Genomic DNA, 15,808 nt, shown 5'->3' with positions numbered 1-15,808 from the left:
TTGGGGACGGCCCCTTCCTGCTCAAACATGACTGCGCACCAGTGCACAAAGCAAAGTCCATAAAGACGTGGATGAGCGAGTTTTGTGTGGAGGTACTTGACTGGCCTGTACAGAGTCCTGACCTCAACCCAACAGAAAACCTTTGGGATGAATTAGAGCGGAGACTGTGAGCCAGGTCTTCTCGTCCAACATCAGTATCTGACCTCACAAATGTGCTTCTGGAAGAACGGTCAAAAATTCCCATAAACACACTCCTAACCCTTGTGGAAAGCCTTCCCTGAAGATTCGAAGCTGTCATAGCTGCAAAGGGTGGGCCGACATCATATTAAACCCTATGGATTAATATAGTGTATTTAAGGTTGTACAGGAAATGAAGGTAGTTACAGAGATGTTAATGTACTATTAGCATTTTAGTATTAGCATAACACAGTACAATGGTTATTTTTCAAATGGAGAAAATACTCGCATTTGTGGGTTTCTTTGGTCACTCGTGCAGCCATCTTGACAGATTTTCCTCTGTCTCAAGTAAAATCAGAGGCGTGAATGCACAAAACAGAGGGCTGAGGGCCAAGTGGCAGGGGCGTGAGGTGACATGGGATTGGGCCCTAAAGCTCTATTTACCTAACTACAGATTTATTTACAACAGACACCAAGAGACAGTGTAAGAGGAAGAGTATGGTCATTATTTTGTTCCCTTCTGAATCAATCATGAAAACAAAACTATGTATGCAAAGGCGCAGCTCTTCCAGTACTGATAAAAGACAAGCCAGCTGGAGAACATCAAGAGAACTCTGCTTTTCTTTTTCACCTCCTACATCAAAGAACAACCAGTCAGAGGAAATGACGTTTGACCAGATTTCACTTGACTTTATCGCTCCAGTGCACAATAACAGAGGGGGACTTTCACAAGGACCCCCAACGGCTTCAGCAAAGGCTTTCTGTAGCTGGCAGTATAATACAGCAGTGAAGAATATAAGCTATTGAGAAAAATAATTACACCTCTCTATGGGGTTTTATAGCGCACAGACACACACACACACACACACACACACACACACACAGAGCGCGCGAGAGAGAGAGAGAGCGAGCGAGAGAGAGAGAGAGAGAAAAATATCATCAGTATGCTTTGTGCTCCTGGACAGCTTAGATCCTGAGAAATTAGTTTGAATGGAATGTGGCGTTTATAAAAAGGGCAGAGTCATTATATCAAACAGAAAAAAAGAAAAGGAGCAAAATATAGAGAAAAGAAAAGAAAGGTGTAAAATGTGGAGAAATTAAAGGACATGAAAGAGAGAGAACAAGGAGGACGGAGAGGGTGAGAGAGAGAGAGAAGTGGCAAGAGGATATAGGAAGATGGAGAAAGGTAGTCAGGATAGACAAAGAGTGATAGAGGGGGAAGAGAGAGAGAGATGGAGAGAGAGGAAACAGGACAGAGGAAGAGAAAAAAGAAGGTAGATAAAGGATAAAGGGAGAGAGATTGAAAGGAAGGCAGTGAGAGGATATACGAGAGGATATAGAGAGGATATAGAGTGAAAAAGGTAGAGAGCGAGAGAGAGAGAGAGCGAGAGAGAGAGAGCGAGCGAGAGAGCGAGCGAGAGAGCGAGCGAGAGAGAGAGCGAGAGAGAGAGCGAGAGAGAGAGCGAGAGAGCGAGCGAGAGCGAGAGAGAGAGCGAGAGAGAGAGCGAGAGAGAGAGCGAGAGAGAGAGCGAGAGCGAGCGAGAGAGAGCGAGAGAGAGCGAGAGAGATAAACCAGAGGGAGAGAGAAAGGTAGATTAAGGATAGAGGATGAGGGGAGAACGAGAGATGGAGAGAAAGGTAGCAAGAGGAAGAAAAGACCTGACCTTAAAAACTCTTCATTAAAGTTCATATTAGGTAACAGGTCTATACATTATTAAAGGGACAGGGGGAAAAAGAGGTGAGAAGAAAATGAATTCCAATTAGGAAAGAATTGATAGAACATCACACCCGTATCATCCAGTGCTGGGCAGAAGGCCACTGTACAGGAGCCTCCATGAAGGACACATGCATGTCCTCAGGGACAGAAAGATGGACTCTCCGTTCGTTCCTTTTAGCTCAGTAAGGACATCAGCCTGTATACAGGTCTGGTTCATGGCTCTCTTACCAGCATTTGAGAAAGTCATGCTCTGTAAACCTCCAACATTTGTCCCTCACTGTTCGTGTCCTCAAAAACACTTGGAGTCATTTGTCCCTGTGCCTCATTATCGCTGTTCCACCCTTAAATCCATCAGATCCCTAATTGCTATAATGCCCACCTTGGTAAAAACAGCCAGAGTAGTGTTAAAACAAACGTTCATCTAAGCACTGGCTCCATCATCAGGAGATTGTGGGGTTGATTCGCGATCATGCTACGGCCATCCGTGGCCAGAACAACTGGCCTTGCACACTGAACCTCCACTCCTCTCTCTGTAGCTCAGATATAACTGAGCTCAACTCGGCCAGCGTGTCGCTTTCACTGCCACTTTCCATGATTAAAGAAAAAGGGTGAAATAGCCAATTACTTTAATAAACAAACGAAAACAAAAAACTAAAACCACGTGATAAATATAATGACTATTCTAATCTTCATACCTTTAGTGTTTACACAACTAATAGAAGCACCATTTGAACGAGAGTGCTACAGCAACATACAGTGAGGGAGCAGCTGAGCTTCAGCCTACTTATTAATTCATGCTGCCTGTAAGATATACTCTGAACTGCGGTGCTAATCATACTTTCAAAAAAAAGCCAGGAAAATTCATTTCTCCATGATAAGCCTTTTTAAAGCAGGCAGATACACACTTATGTGCACACACAGATAAAGTTGGTTTTGGAAATGTACCTTGCCATATGGAAAAGTCATCCAGACCTTTAGAGAAGGCTTCAGTCCGATCACTAAAATCTGAGACAGAGCGAAAGAGAGATTTCTTTATTACTGTTCATCAACAGTGTGTTCAGTAAGCTCAGGTGTCAGAGCGTGTAACAGTGGTAGTGATAAGTAATAATAATTAAAAAAAAAAAGAGAAACAATTAATGACGTATGTGAAAAATAGACATATTTATTTATCCAAATGTGATATAATTGTATAAGTGTAAACAAACAAACAAATAAAATGTTTAGAATTTTTTAAGTAAGCCTGACTGCCTCATAAAAAGTGGAACTGATTTCCACAGTTTAAAAGCATAATAAAGAGTTCTCCAGACAATTTCTGCATTTTACAAATTGTATCTGCAGATCTAAGATCATATTTTGGAACAATAACAGACTTTGTGATATACAAAGGTGGGGCTGCAACTAACTGTTCTTTTTTTTATTTAAATTTTACACACACTATATATATATATATATATATATATATATATATATATATATATATATATATATATATATATATATATACACACACACACACACACACACACACACACACAAACACACGTATATGCATGCACACACGCACACATATATACCACAATGCCTAAAAAAACAAACAAAACAAAACAAACATGCACATTAGTTTTTCATAAAAAATGTAGCGATTTGGTTGACCAGTTGTTGCAGCCTGTGTGTGTGTGTGTGTGTGTGTGTGTGTGTGTGTGTGTGTGTGAGAGAGAGAGAGAGAGACCTTGGTGAGTGAAGCCATGGCCAGAAGGCAGTAATGAGTGATTGGATGGTCTTTAAGCTCGGGGCCTGAATGCAGTGGCTCCACACAGCACACCTCACCCTTGCTACCACTGAACAAACACCGAGACTCGCACGTCCTCATCCCCATCACTCTCCTACAGACAGACAGGCAGACAGAGATTTGTTACTGTTCACTTTGAAGTAAATCTACATAATCTTATTTGTTTCGATATTCACATATTATAAATGATAGTCATGTGAGCACAAGACCACACAGACAGAGAGAGAGAGAGAGAGAGAGAGAGAGAGAGAGAGAGAGAGAGAGAGAGAGAGAGAGAGAGAGAGAGAGAGAGAGAGAGAGAGAGACTGAGACTGAGTGAGGGATGGGGTGTATAATATGTCCACCCACCCACCCACACAAAAATATATAGAGAAAAAGAGAGGGAGAAAAATAAGAATAAACGAGAGGTCAAAATTAAATGACGTGAAAGGCCTTCAGCAGACTGCAGCAACTCATTACTCTCTGCTGCATGAGGAGTGGACAGTAAGTGGACAAAATGATGAACAGCAGCCTCATCACTCAGCAGCTCCGCAGAAACACACACACACACACACACACACACACACAGGCTTGGGTTAGAGCAGAGATTCTCAAGAAGCATCAGTAGTCTAACCCTAAAGAGGTGTGAGCAAACACACAGACTGGACCTGTAATTCCAGTTAATCCTTTATAAGAGCAATAAAGTATGTTTATGGCGCACAAAATAAACTGCATATTGCAGGCACCAATCACATTAATGATCTATTAGCCCTACGTGGTCTATCACCATGTTTCACTGCTGTGTAAGTAGCTCCAACGTTCACATTAATATGTGCAGTGTATTATTATTTTTTAAAACCTTCTGAACAGTATCTATACAGTTAAATTTAATGGGCCTGTGGTGTAATAAGATCATGATGCACTGTATGGGTTCCTAAAAAATCATTGAAATAAGATCATTGTGAGGGAAAAATGGTTAGATTCCACAGCAGAAAACAGGCCACATGAAAAACAGTCTAGCATGTGAGATTTCTCTCAATGTTTGGTAATAACACACCACATTCAACACCGTTTACATCCATATCACCTTAGAGCTGCCAATATTACTGGGTGAAGCTTGGTTAAATTGACAAATGCACCTTCTCAATGGACGGGCACTTATACGTTGGCAGTTTGCATGAAAATGTATATTTTAAATTTCATCGCTCTATTCTTACAATAAAGTATTTTGAGATTTTCAAAAGGCTCTGCAGGGTTTGTTATTGTTCCATCAAATCAATTTTATGGATTCACTTTTAATTCATTTCATTTTACTTAATCTAATCAACAGTATACTACAATAAAAATACAATATCCACAGCTTACATCATGGATGCATGTACATACACAAAGATTAGAGTGTAACATAAAAGATAAGAGGAAAAAAACTGCAATCAGATTTTCCCACAAAACTAAAATAATGGATATCACTGTAATGTAAAACCACAGGATTAACACTGGTGCCCATACATCACATTCAGACATCTCAGATGAACGTGTAAAGTCAGTATGTGTGACTGTATGAGGGCAGGGGTTTTGGACAATACTCTACTGCCCCCTGCCAGTCAACATAAAATAGTGCAGTGGTTCTCGGCGTCCACAATTTTCACATATCCCTGTACAAGATGGGTTGGAGGACAAACATGAACTGCATGGGGGGTCCCGAGGATCAGTCCTGAAAGTACGCACTGCAACTGACACCAACCAAAACAGGCAATGTGACAATGTTGGGGGAAAGAATAAAGTCTATTTAAAGACTTCAGTGCACAAAATAAACAAAACAACCAAACTGAACATTTTTTCCTCTAGGGATACCTGGTTGTCCAAAGGCTGATTTTGGAGGAAAGTGACTTCTATACTTTCTAAACTTACAGGAAAGGACATTTTCCTTCAACCAATTTTATCGCTTCTTAATGATGATTGACATCTACAGCTCACTGACAAACAATAACAATAAATGAATATATTTATGTATATATTGCTGGTTTTACCACAGCAAAACCTGATAGTTCAGTGTTGGATGCCCCTCATAAAGCATAGTAGGTAGTGGTTATTTTATTTTCATGATATAGTTATGATTGAGAGCTCTACTGCTAGAATACATAATGCTAAGGCTTCATCAACTCAAAGATTGGACAACGTGGCTGGTAACGTTAGTGAACTGTTAAATGCATGAGGTTTTTTTTTTTTTTTCAAACACGTGGTGGAGTGTGTAGGCATAGATGTGAGTATATCTACATATGCATGTATGTATATAATAAGTTGTCATTGACTTTGAATGGTGTTTATCTTTTGTTTTATCTATGTTAACATTAAGGAGTCAGTTTTCCAGCTGAAGGCGGATGGATGGGTGGGTCAGAGTGAGGGAGCATTTATTTGCATGTGTATATTTGCCCATTTTTAATTTGATGCCACTGTGTTGCTGGCATCAAATTCAAAATGGGCAAATATTTTTCAATAAACAATCAAAAATATGTACATTGATGGGGGACTAGGGGCAAAAGGAAGAGGGGAACAAAAAAGTATTTTAAAAAAAAAATGTAATATTAAGGCGAGCTGTAAGGCATAAATGTGCAATAACTGCACTCTGGTCAGTACTGAAGCGGGTACTGTGCAGAGTATGTAATCAGTATGGAGTGGGTGATTTTGCCGAGACAGCAGAGCAGCTTTTTGGAAAGGAGCATGTGTATTTTTTTCTCTTTCCTAAATCACTTAAATACTGTTCTATCCCACAAACCAGCTTGTTTTTTCCCCCACACTAATTAACCTCCATGATGTGGCAGTGACTTGCACAACAGCTATTCATATTCAACCTAAACTGGATATATGAACTGAATATATAAGGCTGTGTTAAAAGCATGTGCATTTGTTTATGCTCAGAAGTTTCCTGGCTTGCAATTGGGCCAACACGTCAAGCTTATACCATCCAAAAAATCCTTGTGTCTCACAAAATGTTCAATTCATTTTTAGTTTAATTATGTGCATAAATAACATAATTCATAAAATGAAGTGTTTGGTGTCTTGTCCATAAGTTCAAGACATAAAATATAAGAAAGAAACAGAAAATCCGGAGTGGAGCTGGAGCAGAGTGATAACAGAAGCCTTTGAGTGGAAAGGTCTGGTGCTCCGCTCCTGTGCTTTCCTACCTGAATGAAAGTTCAAACACAGAGCCACCGCTGTCATTGCACACAGCTAGTGTTGGGAGATCTGTGAACTGAAGAAGAGAGGAAAAAAAAAAAGAGAATGAATAAGAAATAGAAGTTTCATACTTTCCTACTCAAGTTTAGAAAAAAATTAAAGTAAATAAATAATCAGACAATCTACCTTGATGTGTAAAATAGCCGTCCCAGGTGGGTGGGCGTCTGTGATGGTGCGCAGCAGCTTCCCGTTGGCCAAGTCCCACATGGTGATCTGATTGACAGAAGGAGGAGACAGTGAAGAGATCAAGCAGACAGTGTGACAAGCAGTGGTTGAATTTAATTTGGCAGCAGTAGTAGAACTCTCAAAGGAATCTGGACGTGTAACTGAATAGTAACAAAAGAAACTTCTTAAGAAAAATCTAATTAACACAATTGTCGTCTTTCCCCAAATGAAGCTGATCAGCCAGGACATCTTTGAGCCTCATAACTGCCCAAAGTACAGACAAGGACATGACCCAATGTCTGTACTTGTGTTCTAACTAGAAGGCTTAGTGAACAGAATCAGAGACTTTATAAAGGAGATTAAGGCACTTCACTGTTTGAAATCTGAACCAGACAGACTGTGAAGACATATGCAAACACAATAGCCAGAACAGCCTAAAAAAATATTATGTATGTGGTTTTTGAGTCAAAAGCTGCCAACTGTTTATGCCATTTTTGTCAAATTTTGTGTGATTGGAAATAATTAAGCCTGGCCATCAGTTTCAGTTTTATAGGTCTCTCCTCATTTACGTCAATTGGAGCCTGGGCTTGTATGACTGGAAATATTTCCAAAAAAGAATTTGCTCATCTGGCTTCACACGCATATGAACTTGAGTGACATCCCATTCTTAATCTACAGGGTTTAATATGATGTCGGCCCACCCTTTGCAGCTATAACAGCTTCAACTCATCTGGGAAGGCTTTGCATAAGGGTTAGGAGTGTGTTTATGGGAATTTTTGACCGTTCTTCCAGAAGCACATTTGTGAGGAAAGATACTGATGTTGGACGAGAAGGTCTGGCTCACAGTCTCCACTCTGATTCATCCCAAAGGTGTTCTATTGGGTTGAGGTCAGGACTCTGCAGGCCAGTCAAGTTCTTCCACACCAGACTCGCTCATCCATGTCTTTATGGACCTTGCTTTGTGCACTGGTGCACAGTCATGTGGGAACAGGAAGGGCATGAAATTGTCCAAAATCTCTTGGTCTGTTGAAGCCTTAAGAGTTTCTTTTACTGGAATTAAGGGGCCGAGCCCAACTCCTGAAAAACAACCCACACCATAATCCCCCCTCCACCAAACTTTACACTTGGCACAATGCAGTCAGACAAGTACCGTCTCCTGGCAACCACCAAACCCAGACTCGTTCATCAGATTGCCAGATGGAGAAGCGTGATTCATCACTCCAGAGAACACGTCTCCACTGCTCTAGAGTCCAGTGGCGGCACTTTACACCACTGCATTCGACGCTTTGCATTTCGCTTGGTGATGTAAGGCTTGAATGCCGCTGCTCGGCCATGAAATCTCATTCCATGAAGCTCTCTACGCTGTTCTTGAGCTAATTTGAAGGCCACATGAAGTTTGGAGGTCTGTAGCAACTGACTCTGCAGAAAGTTGGTGACCTCTGCGCACTATGCGTCTCAGCATCCGCTGACCCCACGCTGTCATTTTACGTGGCCGACCACTTCGTGGCTGAGTTGCTGTCGTTCCCAATCACTTCCACTTTGTTATAATCCCACTGACAGTTGACTGTGGAATATTTAGTAGTGAGGAAATTTCACAAATGGACTTGAACACATGGCATCCCATCGCATTACCACACTGGAAAGCAGTCTGCATGCCTAGGTGCTTGGTTTTATATACCTGTGGCCATTTAAGTGGTTGGAACACCTGAATTCAATGATTTGGTTAGGTGAGTGAACACTTTTGGCAATACAGTGTAACTGCTGCTAAGTTTAGCTCTGAGTGGACATGCTTTCCAATAAGGACTTGGAGAGACAGAATTCCGGCCACTAATGATACACGTTTTTGTGGGGAGCTCTGCCGCATCGTGTGGTGCACGACAGTCTGTGGTGCAGCAAAATGTGCCTCATCAAAAAAGGAAAAAGTTCAACTGCTTTATTCCAACGAACGCAGCCACACTGCGTTTAGCCACAAACAGCACAAACTTAACTTTCTCAGAGAATAGAGGGGCAACACCAGGATGTCTTTTCCTTTGAATCCTTGACAGTTTTGCATGATAATGAAAATATCTGGTTTTATACAGAACTGTTTACAATGAAAATCTGAAGGGAAGACATGATTGCATAAATTGTACATGGTTCAAGTGGGAAGACAAAATTTGAATTGAAGCTAACTTAAAGCTAGCTTTCTAGCTTGTGTGGACGACTGGTGCACTCTGAAAATGACAAAATCAGAAAAAGCACAGTGTCTAGATTTTGGTGTCACTGAAAACGTCTGTGTGTCAAGATGGTTTAGTGCTCCAGATATGTTCAATATGGTTCATTCATTTCCATAATGACACAAATTCACACCAGCGGCGAGCTTAAAAGCTCCAGCGTGGAATGTGTTGAGAAAAAGAGCAAGTGAGCACGTACCATAGGCATTCCAGTGAGAACAAAAGGGCCTTATGGTTGGAAGATAATGAGCTTGATCTCCAGTGAAGCCACAGAAATCTGCGGTTCGGAATCCAAAAGAACATAATTTGTAGCTAACAGAACTGGCAGTTAACGTTCTCCTCCAAGCGTGTTGATCTGTCTAATGAGGCGCTAGCAGCAGTTTGAAATGTGCTGGTACTTCATTTGACTCAGAGGAAGCTCATGCTAGCCTTTACACTTTCCAGTGTGTAAGCATTGGGTAACAGGGAAGACCTAACTAGTGTTTGGAATTAGCAATGATTAACCTGAGGAGAAAACTGGGATGGGGAAAAAAGGGCCAGATTTGGGGTGAGAGGAAAATTGTGTACATTCGATTTTTCGCTGAATAAATCAACTTTAATTTTATAAAATTCAAATTCATGGCCTATGAAGTCAATTAGTAAGCCCCTACTAAACATCCTCCTTAAGAATATTGTTTAAGTACTTTCTTGTCAGACTGCATATGCAGACACAGAATTCTGCAGAAACAAACGTGCATGTTTTTACGCACCTGTCCTTTAGCGAAGCCACACAGCAGCCGTGTGCAGTCATGGTTAATACTGAGGGCTGACACAGCGCCATACTCAGCGCCCGTTGCCGTGGTACCCAGACACAGCCTCAGTGCCTGGTTCTGATCTGAAATTACCATAATATACATAACACCTTGATGCAACACTTTCCAAGATTCTGAAGCAAAAGTGTCACAGGCAAGAGTCTCAATGTGTCATCCAAGCAATAAAAGAAATGTGACACCTTCCTTCATACTAGCACCACACATCACAGCCAGCCAAGGAGGAAAAAAATAAATCAACAGGTTTTTAAAAGGAACAGCTTAACATGAAAAAAATCCTCTGCATCTTTGATGCTCAGCCCCAAAGAACACTTAAAGCAACAGTTCAGCAAAATAATCCAATTTAAACAGTTACTGAAAAGCTGTCAAGACATGTCTGGAGGTTTGCTTCTATAGTTCTGCACTGGAGCTACAAAGCTAATGTATTTAACAAGTAATGTACTGGGCAAACTGCATACCCAAATCACACATTTCCATAATCTGTCTCAAAATTTTAAGTAATGCCAAAACTGACTTGCTTATGTGGTTTCTGAAACTGCATGACAATTTTTTGTTCATACTTCTGTCTATTGTTGTAGTCAGAAACAGCTTAAGCAAGTGTATTTAACCTTTATGTGGTGTTCATGTCTTTGTTATTTAGTGGGTCTGGTGGACCCACTGCATTGCGTTGTTTTTGTTTTTAAATCAATGCAGCCATAATTTATGTAAAACAGAAAAACTGATGTTTAAGAAGTTATTCAGCATAAGGTTCTCTTTTAGCAGCTGTAGCCAGTCAGCAACCTATCCATGTCGTCCACCCTCTCACATACACACACACAGAGACACACACAGAGACACACACAGAGACACACACAGAGACACACACAGAGACACACACAGAGACACACACAGAGACACACACACCCTCACATATATAGCAGGCCATGTATGAGGAGAACAGAGTGAAGGACACAGCACCTCCACACTTTTATTCCTCATGGGTTCATCCCAACATCATATGCATAAAAGAAATGTGTAGGGGTTACAACGTGAAGTCATTAAAAATTTGTTATTTTCTATGTTCTTCATAAAAATGAGCAAAGTCCAAGTTATCTGAGGTTGGAATAACTTAAATCACATTTTTTATTTTGGCAAACACTGTAAATGGGTCCCACTGACCCCAACACCACACAAGGGTGTGATTCAGGCACTGGTCTACATAGCCTGCATTAGCTGCAAGCGGAGATGGAAACTCCAGTCAGCAATTTGAACTGAAGTGGCGTGTTGACTTCACCTGCAGCTTTGATATAGCTTCAAATAATGACCATTTAATTATCAAAAAATCTACAGCAGAGAATAAAGTGTCATATGCAGTAAAATCTAGTGAGTAAGGAAAAGAGCAAAACAACTCCTGCAGGTAGTTTGGACAGCAAGTATACTATCTAGCACATTTCCTAATTTTGTTATTTTTTAAGTTGTCTGCTAATCTAATTGAAGTTTTAGTTGTTTTACAGATTACAGTCCTTTAAAACTTACTAAAACTTGGCTATTACAGTAGCTATACTGCTCCTGCCACTGATACTGACTGTTTCAAATTGTTTTGCCTCTTTCCTTTAAAATGTAGCGCTTCATTTCTCTCCTTCAGATTGAAGATGAAAGCCTTATTATGTGAGGTCGTATCAGACCTTACTCTTGTACGCTGCAATGCTGCTAACAAGAAATCGAAATTAAAATTCTCTACTGAAGACCCGAGACTCGACATATTGGCTTTGTATTTCTAGTGCAAAACTAAATACATTTCAGGCAACAAAGTGTCTTTGATGATAAACCACATATGAGTTAAGGGTGAAATAGAGCACAAATTTGATTCTGTTCTTTAAACTACTTCTTTAAGTGTTCTGGACTCATATTTGAGTAATGGAAGTGATACACCAGCACACAAGCTCAGCAGCCAAAAGAGCATGCTATGAAGGAAGAACTCCTCTCCAACCGTATAGCACAAGCTCCAAACACACACAGCCAGTCTGGGGCATGCTGATCATCCATAGCCATCATTAAGGTACTGGAGAGGGTGACTGCTGCTTACATACATTACAATAGGGTTACTTTACCTTTTCCTGATCATTCCACCAAAGACAAGCCAAGGCAGAAAGACAGTCCAACATAGTTTATGATACAATAAAAATATGCACGTAAAATGTAATAATACAGGGAAAAAAACTGTTAAACATGGGTAAAAGTTTTAAAAAGCACTGATGGTGTTAATTTGGGTCATTACTGTTTGGGTGCAAACTGTGTAATGATGCTATATACAACAAACAGAAAATAGGGGTGGGCAATTTAACAGAGCTACTAAGTACTGACAGGTAGGAAGCAAGACCTCTTATCAGCCAATCTGGCTACTTTAGGTTTGCATTTTATTAGCTGCATACAATGAACAAAAAAAGTTTGTTCTTTATTCAGCAGTACAAATTTCATGATCATGACGAACTGAATTAAAGATATTTTTACGATATGCATCATGATATTCAGGCTGAGTTGCACCAGGGATTAAATGAGGTTCATCTAATAATCTAGGTGCACAAAACTTTGGCTAAACACCTCCCCCTGGCACCGGGTCCAATGACAGACTGGTTAAATGTACACATTCCCTCTTTGCCTGTGAGACCTGTTTTTGATGTAGCTCTTAGCTGTTGTAGCTATTAGTGTTCACTCAAAAATGAAGAAAAAAACTATAAAGATTAGTGTTGAGAGTAATATTGTTGCTGTTTAGTTATGCTGACAAATCCATCATGGCACACCATCAAAATCCGTGTTTTAATCGCAGATTGAAGCTTTAATAGCAGATTTGTTAATCCATGTTTACAATTAAGTGGTGCAACACAACTGTTTAAATTAAAACCTAATTGGGGATTTGTTCATTTAACTCTAAACTCGGTTCAATTTAATCCTTGTTAGTGCAACCCACCCTTAGATTCTCTGAGGTTAGAGTAGACGCAGTGCATCAGGAAATACCAATATTAAAAACACTAACAAGAACTTTGAGTAAAATGGTTTTACATAACATTGTGTACTGTAAAGCATTAAATCCAAGTACACTTGACCAGTTATGCTTTTCTTGAAATTGGTGGGTTTATTTTTAAAACACCGAGGCAGTGTTTTTATAGTACTGATGATATATCCATGTTCAGAGAGGCATATTATGATGCAATTTATCATACTGATGAAACTTTGGCCTAGACCACCTTCAAAATGAAAAAAAAATATATATATATTTTTTTTAAATTATGGTATTAACACTTACCAAACACGAGGGCTAGGCCATGAGATGTTCCCACAGCGATGACATTGGACACCGTCTAAAAATACAACCAGCGTATTTATAAACTTATTAATGAAGGTGGGGCCAAACACAAAAATACATAAATAAATCAATAAGATTGTGTCTCAGAAGACAAAAGCTTACGATAGCCGTTGGTAAGCCTGCATCAACTTTGTCCTAGAAAGAGAAGAAAATAACAGAGCCTAAAATTTTAACGATCCAACATCTGCAGCGTCAAAAATAACATTTGACTGCCATTTAAACACCGGTCTAAAGCTGTGTTCAAGACGGATTAGAACAGAGCAGAATAGAGCATGTCTATTATATCACGTTGTGCTGAGCTATTCACTCAATACAGCTTTAACAGGCATAACAGCTCAGGGTATTTTAAAGGAATTCTCTGGAACTTAACAATGTCGAACAGCTGCATGTGTATCATACTGTCAAAGGCCACAGACTTTTATTTATTTATTTTCCTTAGCTTGTGTTTTTATTAGTTTGTAGCTTGTATTTCCTTATTCTGCTTAGGAAAAAAAAAAACCTAAAATATGCTGAAACAAAACGAACTTATCACAGAGAGGCAGCTGCTGAATTGCATGAATAAGCGTTTAAAACTCATGCAACACAAATTTGAAACTGCATCCACTTCCCTCAAAAAGTGCAGTGAGACAGACTGAAAAAATGTCTCATCAGAGCTGTTCTTATGAGGTTTTATGCTTTTTTTAAGCTTCTGAATGCTGGAGTAAGAGAGCATAAAAGCAGGTCTAATTACTTTCACTTTGCTGAAGGTTTTCTGGTTTTGGTTTGGAAACAAATGACCAGAAATCCTTGGTGCAGTAAAACTAGACCCATCTCTAAACAAACAACTTACAGCTTCTTTTATAAACACATCTGATTTAAATTCATGTAACTGCTCTACCAAAATATGCTTCGCATAAATGTTTACTGATAATAATAGAAGCCAAGAGGCGGCTGCTGAATTCTAAGTGTGTTTGAAAAAGAACAGAAGAACGGGTAACAGTGGGGTACCCCTTTAAGGTTATTTGAAGTAGTTCAGGATTGTGATAGATCAGCAGGTGGCAATAAACAGGCCAGTACAACACAAATCTAATATGAATGTACTCACAGCAGCAGAGACGATCTGAGCTGAAATGCCTTTCAGCACACTGTGTTTCAGAACTGATCCATGAACTGTAGCATTAGTCTCTACTGCTTTCCTCCTCCTGCAGGACAACACAGACACACAAACAAGTATCAGTAATCAGTTACCACTCTGTAGCCCATTTAAAATCAATTCATTGTAAATGATAAATAAATATTAAAAATGATAAATGATGATAAATAAAACAGCAATAAAAAGCCCATGGACAGAATAAGCCTCCCTATTCTATGCTTTAGCCCTTATTGGCTCCCTGTGGTGCCAATGAACACTATGACTGCCTTTTGTGGTTTTAGGTTAATTATTTCTCACTCTCAAGCAGAGAAATTCTGTCAAAAGTGTAGACGCTAAACTTGAAGACAGACTCGGACAAATTGATTCAAATTGAAATTTGAATAATATACAATTCAAGGTAGTACATCAACTTCATTGGTGTAAATTTTGACTGTCCAAAATTAGACCTGATATGGACTCTACTTGCAAGCAATGTTTTGGATATGTCCAAAATTATATCAACTTTGGAAATCTTTTTTTTTTTTTTTTACTCTCTCCAAAATTCTGGAAGAACCAATAAGCTACTCTCCATATACTGCATTATTCAGTGTTATACCACCAGATACCCAACTAAATAATTATGAATGCAACATATTGGCTTTTTGTATTCTGCTGGCTAGGCGATTAATATTGCTTAGGTGGAAAGACCCTCTTCCCCCCTAATTATTTTTAGTGGATCAAAGAGGTTATGCAATACCTCAAGTTAGAGAAGATGAGACATTCTCTTTAAGGATCTGTACAGAGATTTTATAGGATTTGGCAGCCATTCTTGTCTTATATGGATAAAATGGAAGCTGAAGACGTAGCTCCATAACATGTATTTATTTTAAGTTACAATATTTCAGTTTTTTATAAAAAAAAAAAAGTTTTTTTGCTGGGGTAGGTCTGGAGGGTGGGTGGGATGGTTAGGTGTGATGGGTGGGTTTGGGGGTATTGGATTGTTGGTCTTTTGTATGTTGTGAAATCTTTAATAAAAAACCTGATCAAATACATTTACATTGATGTTTACATTTTTATTATGCATGTACATTATGTAATTTTATCACGTAAATGAAATTCAACATTTAAAGAAGCATTATGGCCAAAGTGAAAAATGTAACCATTGATGTGTCTGCTGTTAAAATGCCTACTGGCTGCTACAGCAGTTTCTAGAGTAAGATTTCCTGGTTTAAAGAATAAGAAAACCCCGTTGTCATGATGCATCCTAA

General features: G+C 39.4%; 1 protein-coding gene across 7 annotated transcripts in view; it reads right to left on the bottom strand.

Annotated features, from left to right (window-relative positions):
* The window catches only part of vps8 (VPS8 subunit of CORVET complex), a 170,254-nt gene that overhangs the window by 141,428 nt on the left and 13,018 nt on the right, over window positions 1-15,808 (bottom strand). For 6 of the 7 annotated variants that reach the window (XM_037543387.1, XM_037543389.1, XM_037543388.1 and 3 more), the window contains exons 4-12: window positions 14,514-14,610; window positions 13,532-13,564; window positions 13,370-13,424; window positions 12,177-12,182; window positions 10,027-10,151; window positions 7,026-7,112; window positions 6,848-6,915; window positions 3,624-3,777; window positions 2,840-2,899 (exon numbers count right to left, since the gene is read on the bottom strand). In XM_037543387.1, coding sequence (XP_037399284.1) covers window positions 2,840-2,899; window positions 3,624-3,777; window positions 6,848-6,915; window positions 7,026-7,112; window positions 10,027-10,151; window positions 12,177-12,182; window positions 13,370-13,424; window positions 13,532-13,564; window positions 14,514-14,610 — 685 coding nt within the window. The remainder of the gene's footprint in view (window positions 1-2,839; window positions 2,900-3,623; window positions 3,778-6,847; window positions 6,916-7,025; window positions 7,113-10,026; window positions 10,152-12,176; window positions 12,183-13,369; window positions 13,425-13,531; window positions 13,565-14,513; window positions 14,611-15,808) is intronic. The other variant, XM_037543385.1, reaches the window with a different exon arrangement.

The sequence above is a fragment of the Pygocentrus nattereri genome, chromosome 12 (genome assembly GCF_015220715.1).
Source record: "Pygocentrus nattereri isolate fPygNat1 chromosome 12, fPygNat1.pri, whole genome shotgun sequence".
In the NCBI taxonomy this organism is placed as follows: domain Eukaryota; kingdom Metazoa; phylum Chordata; class Actinopteri; order Characiformes; family Serrasalmidae; genus Pygocentrus; species Pygocentrus nattereri.
Note: the sequence above shows the minus strand (reverse complement) of the source record. Positions and strands in the feature narration are given on the sequence as shown.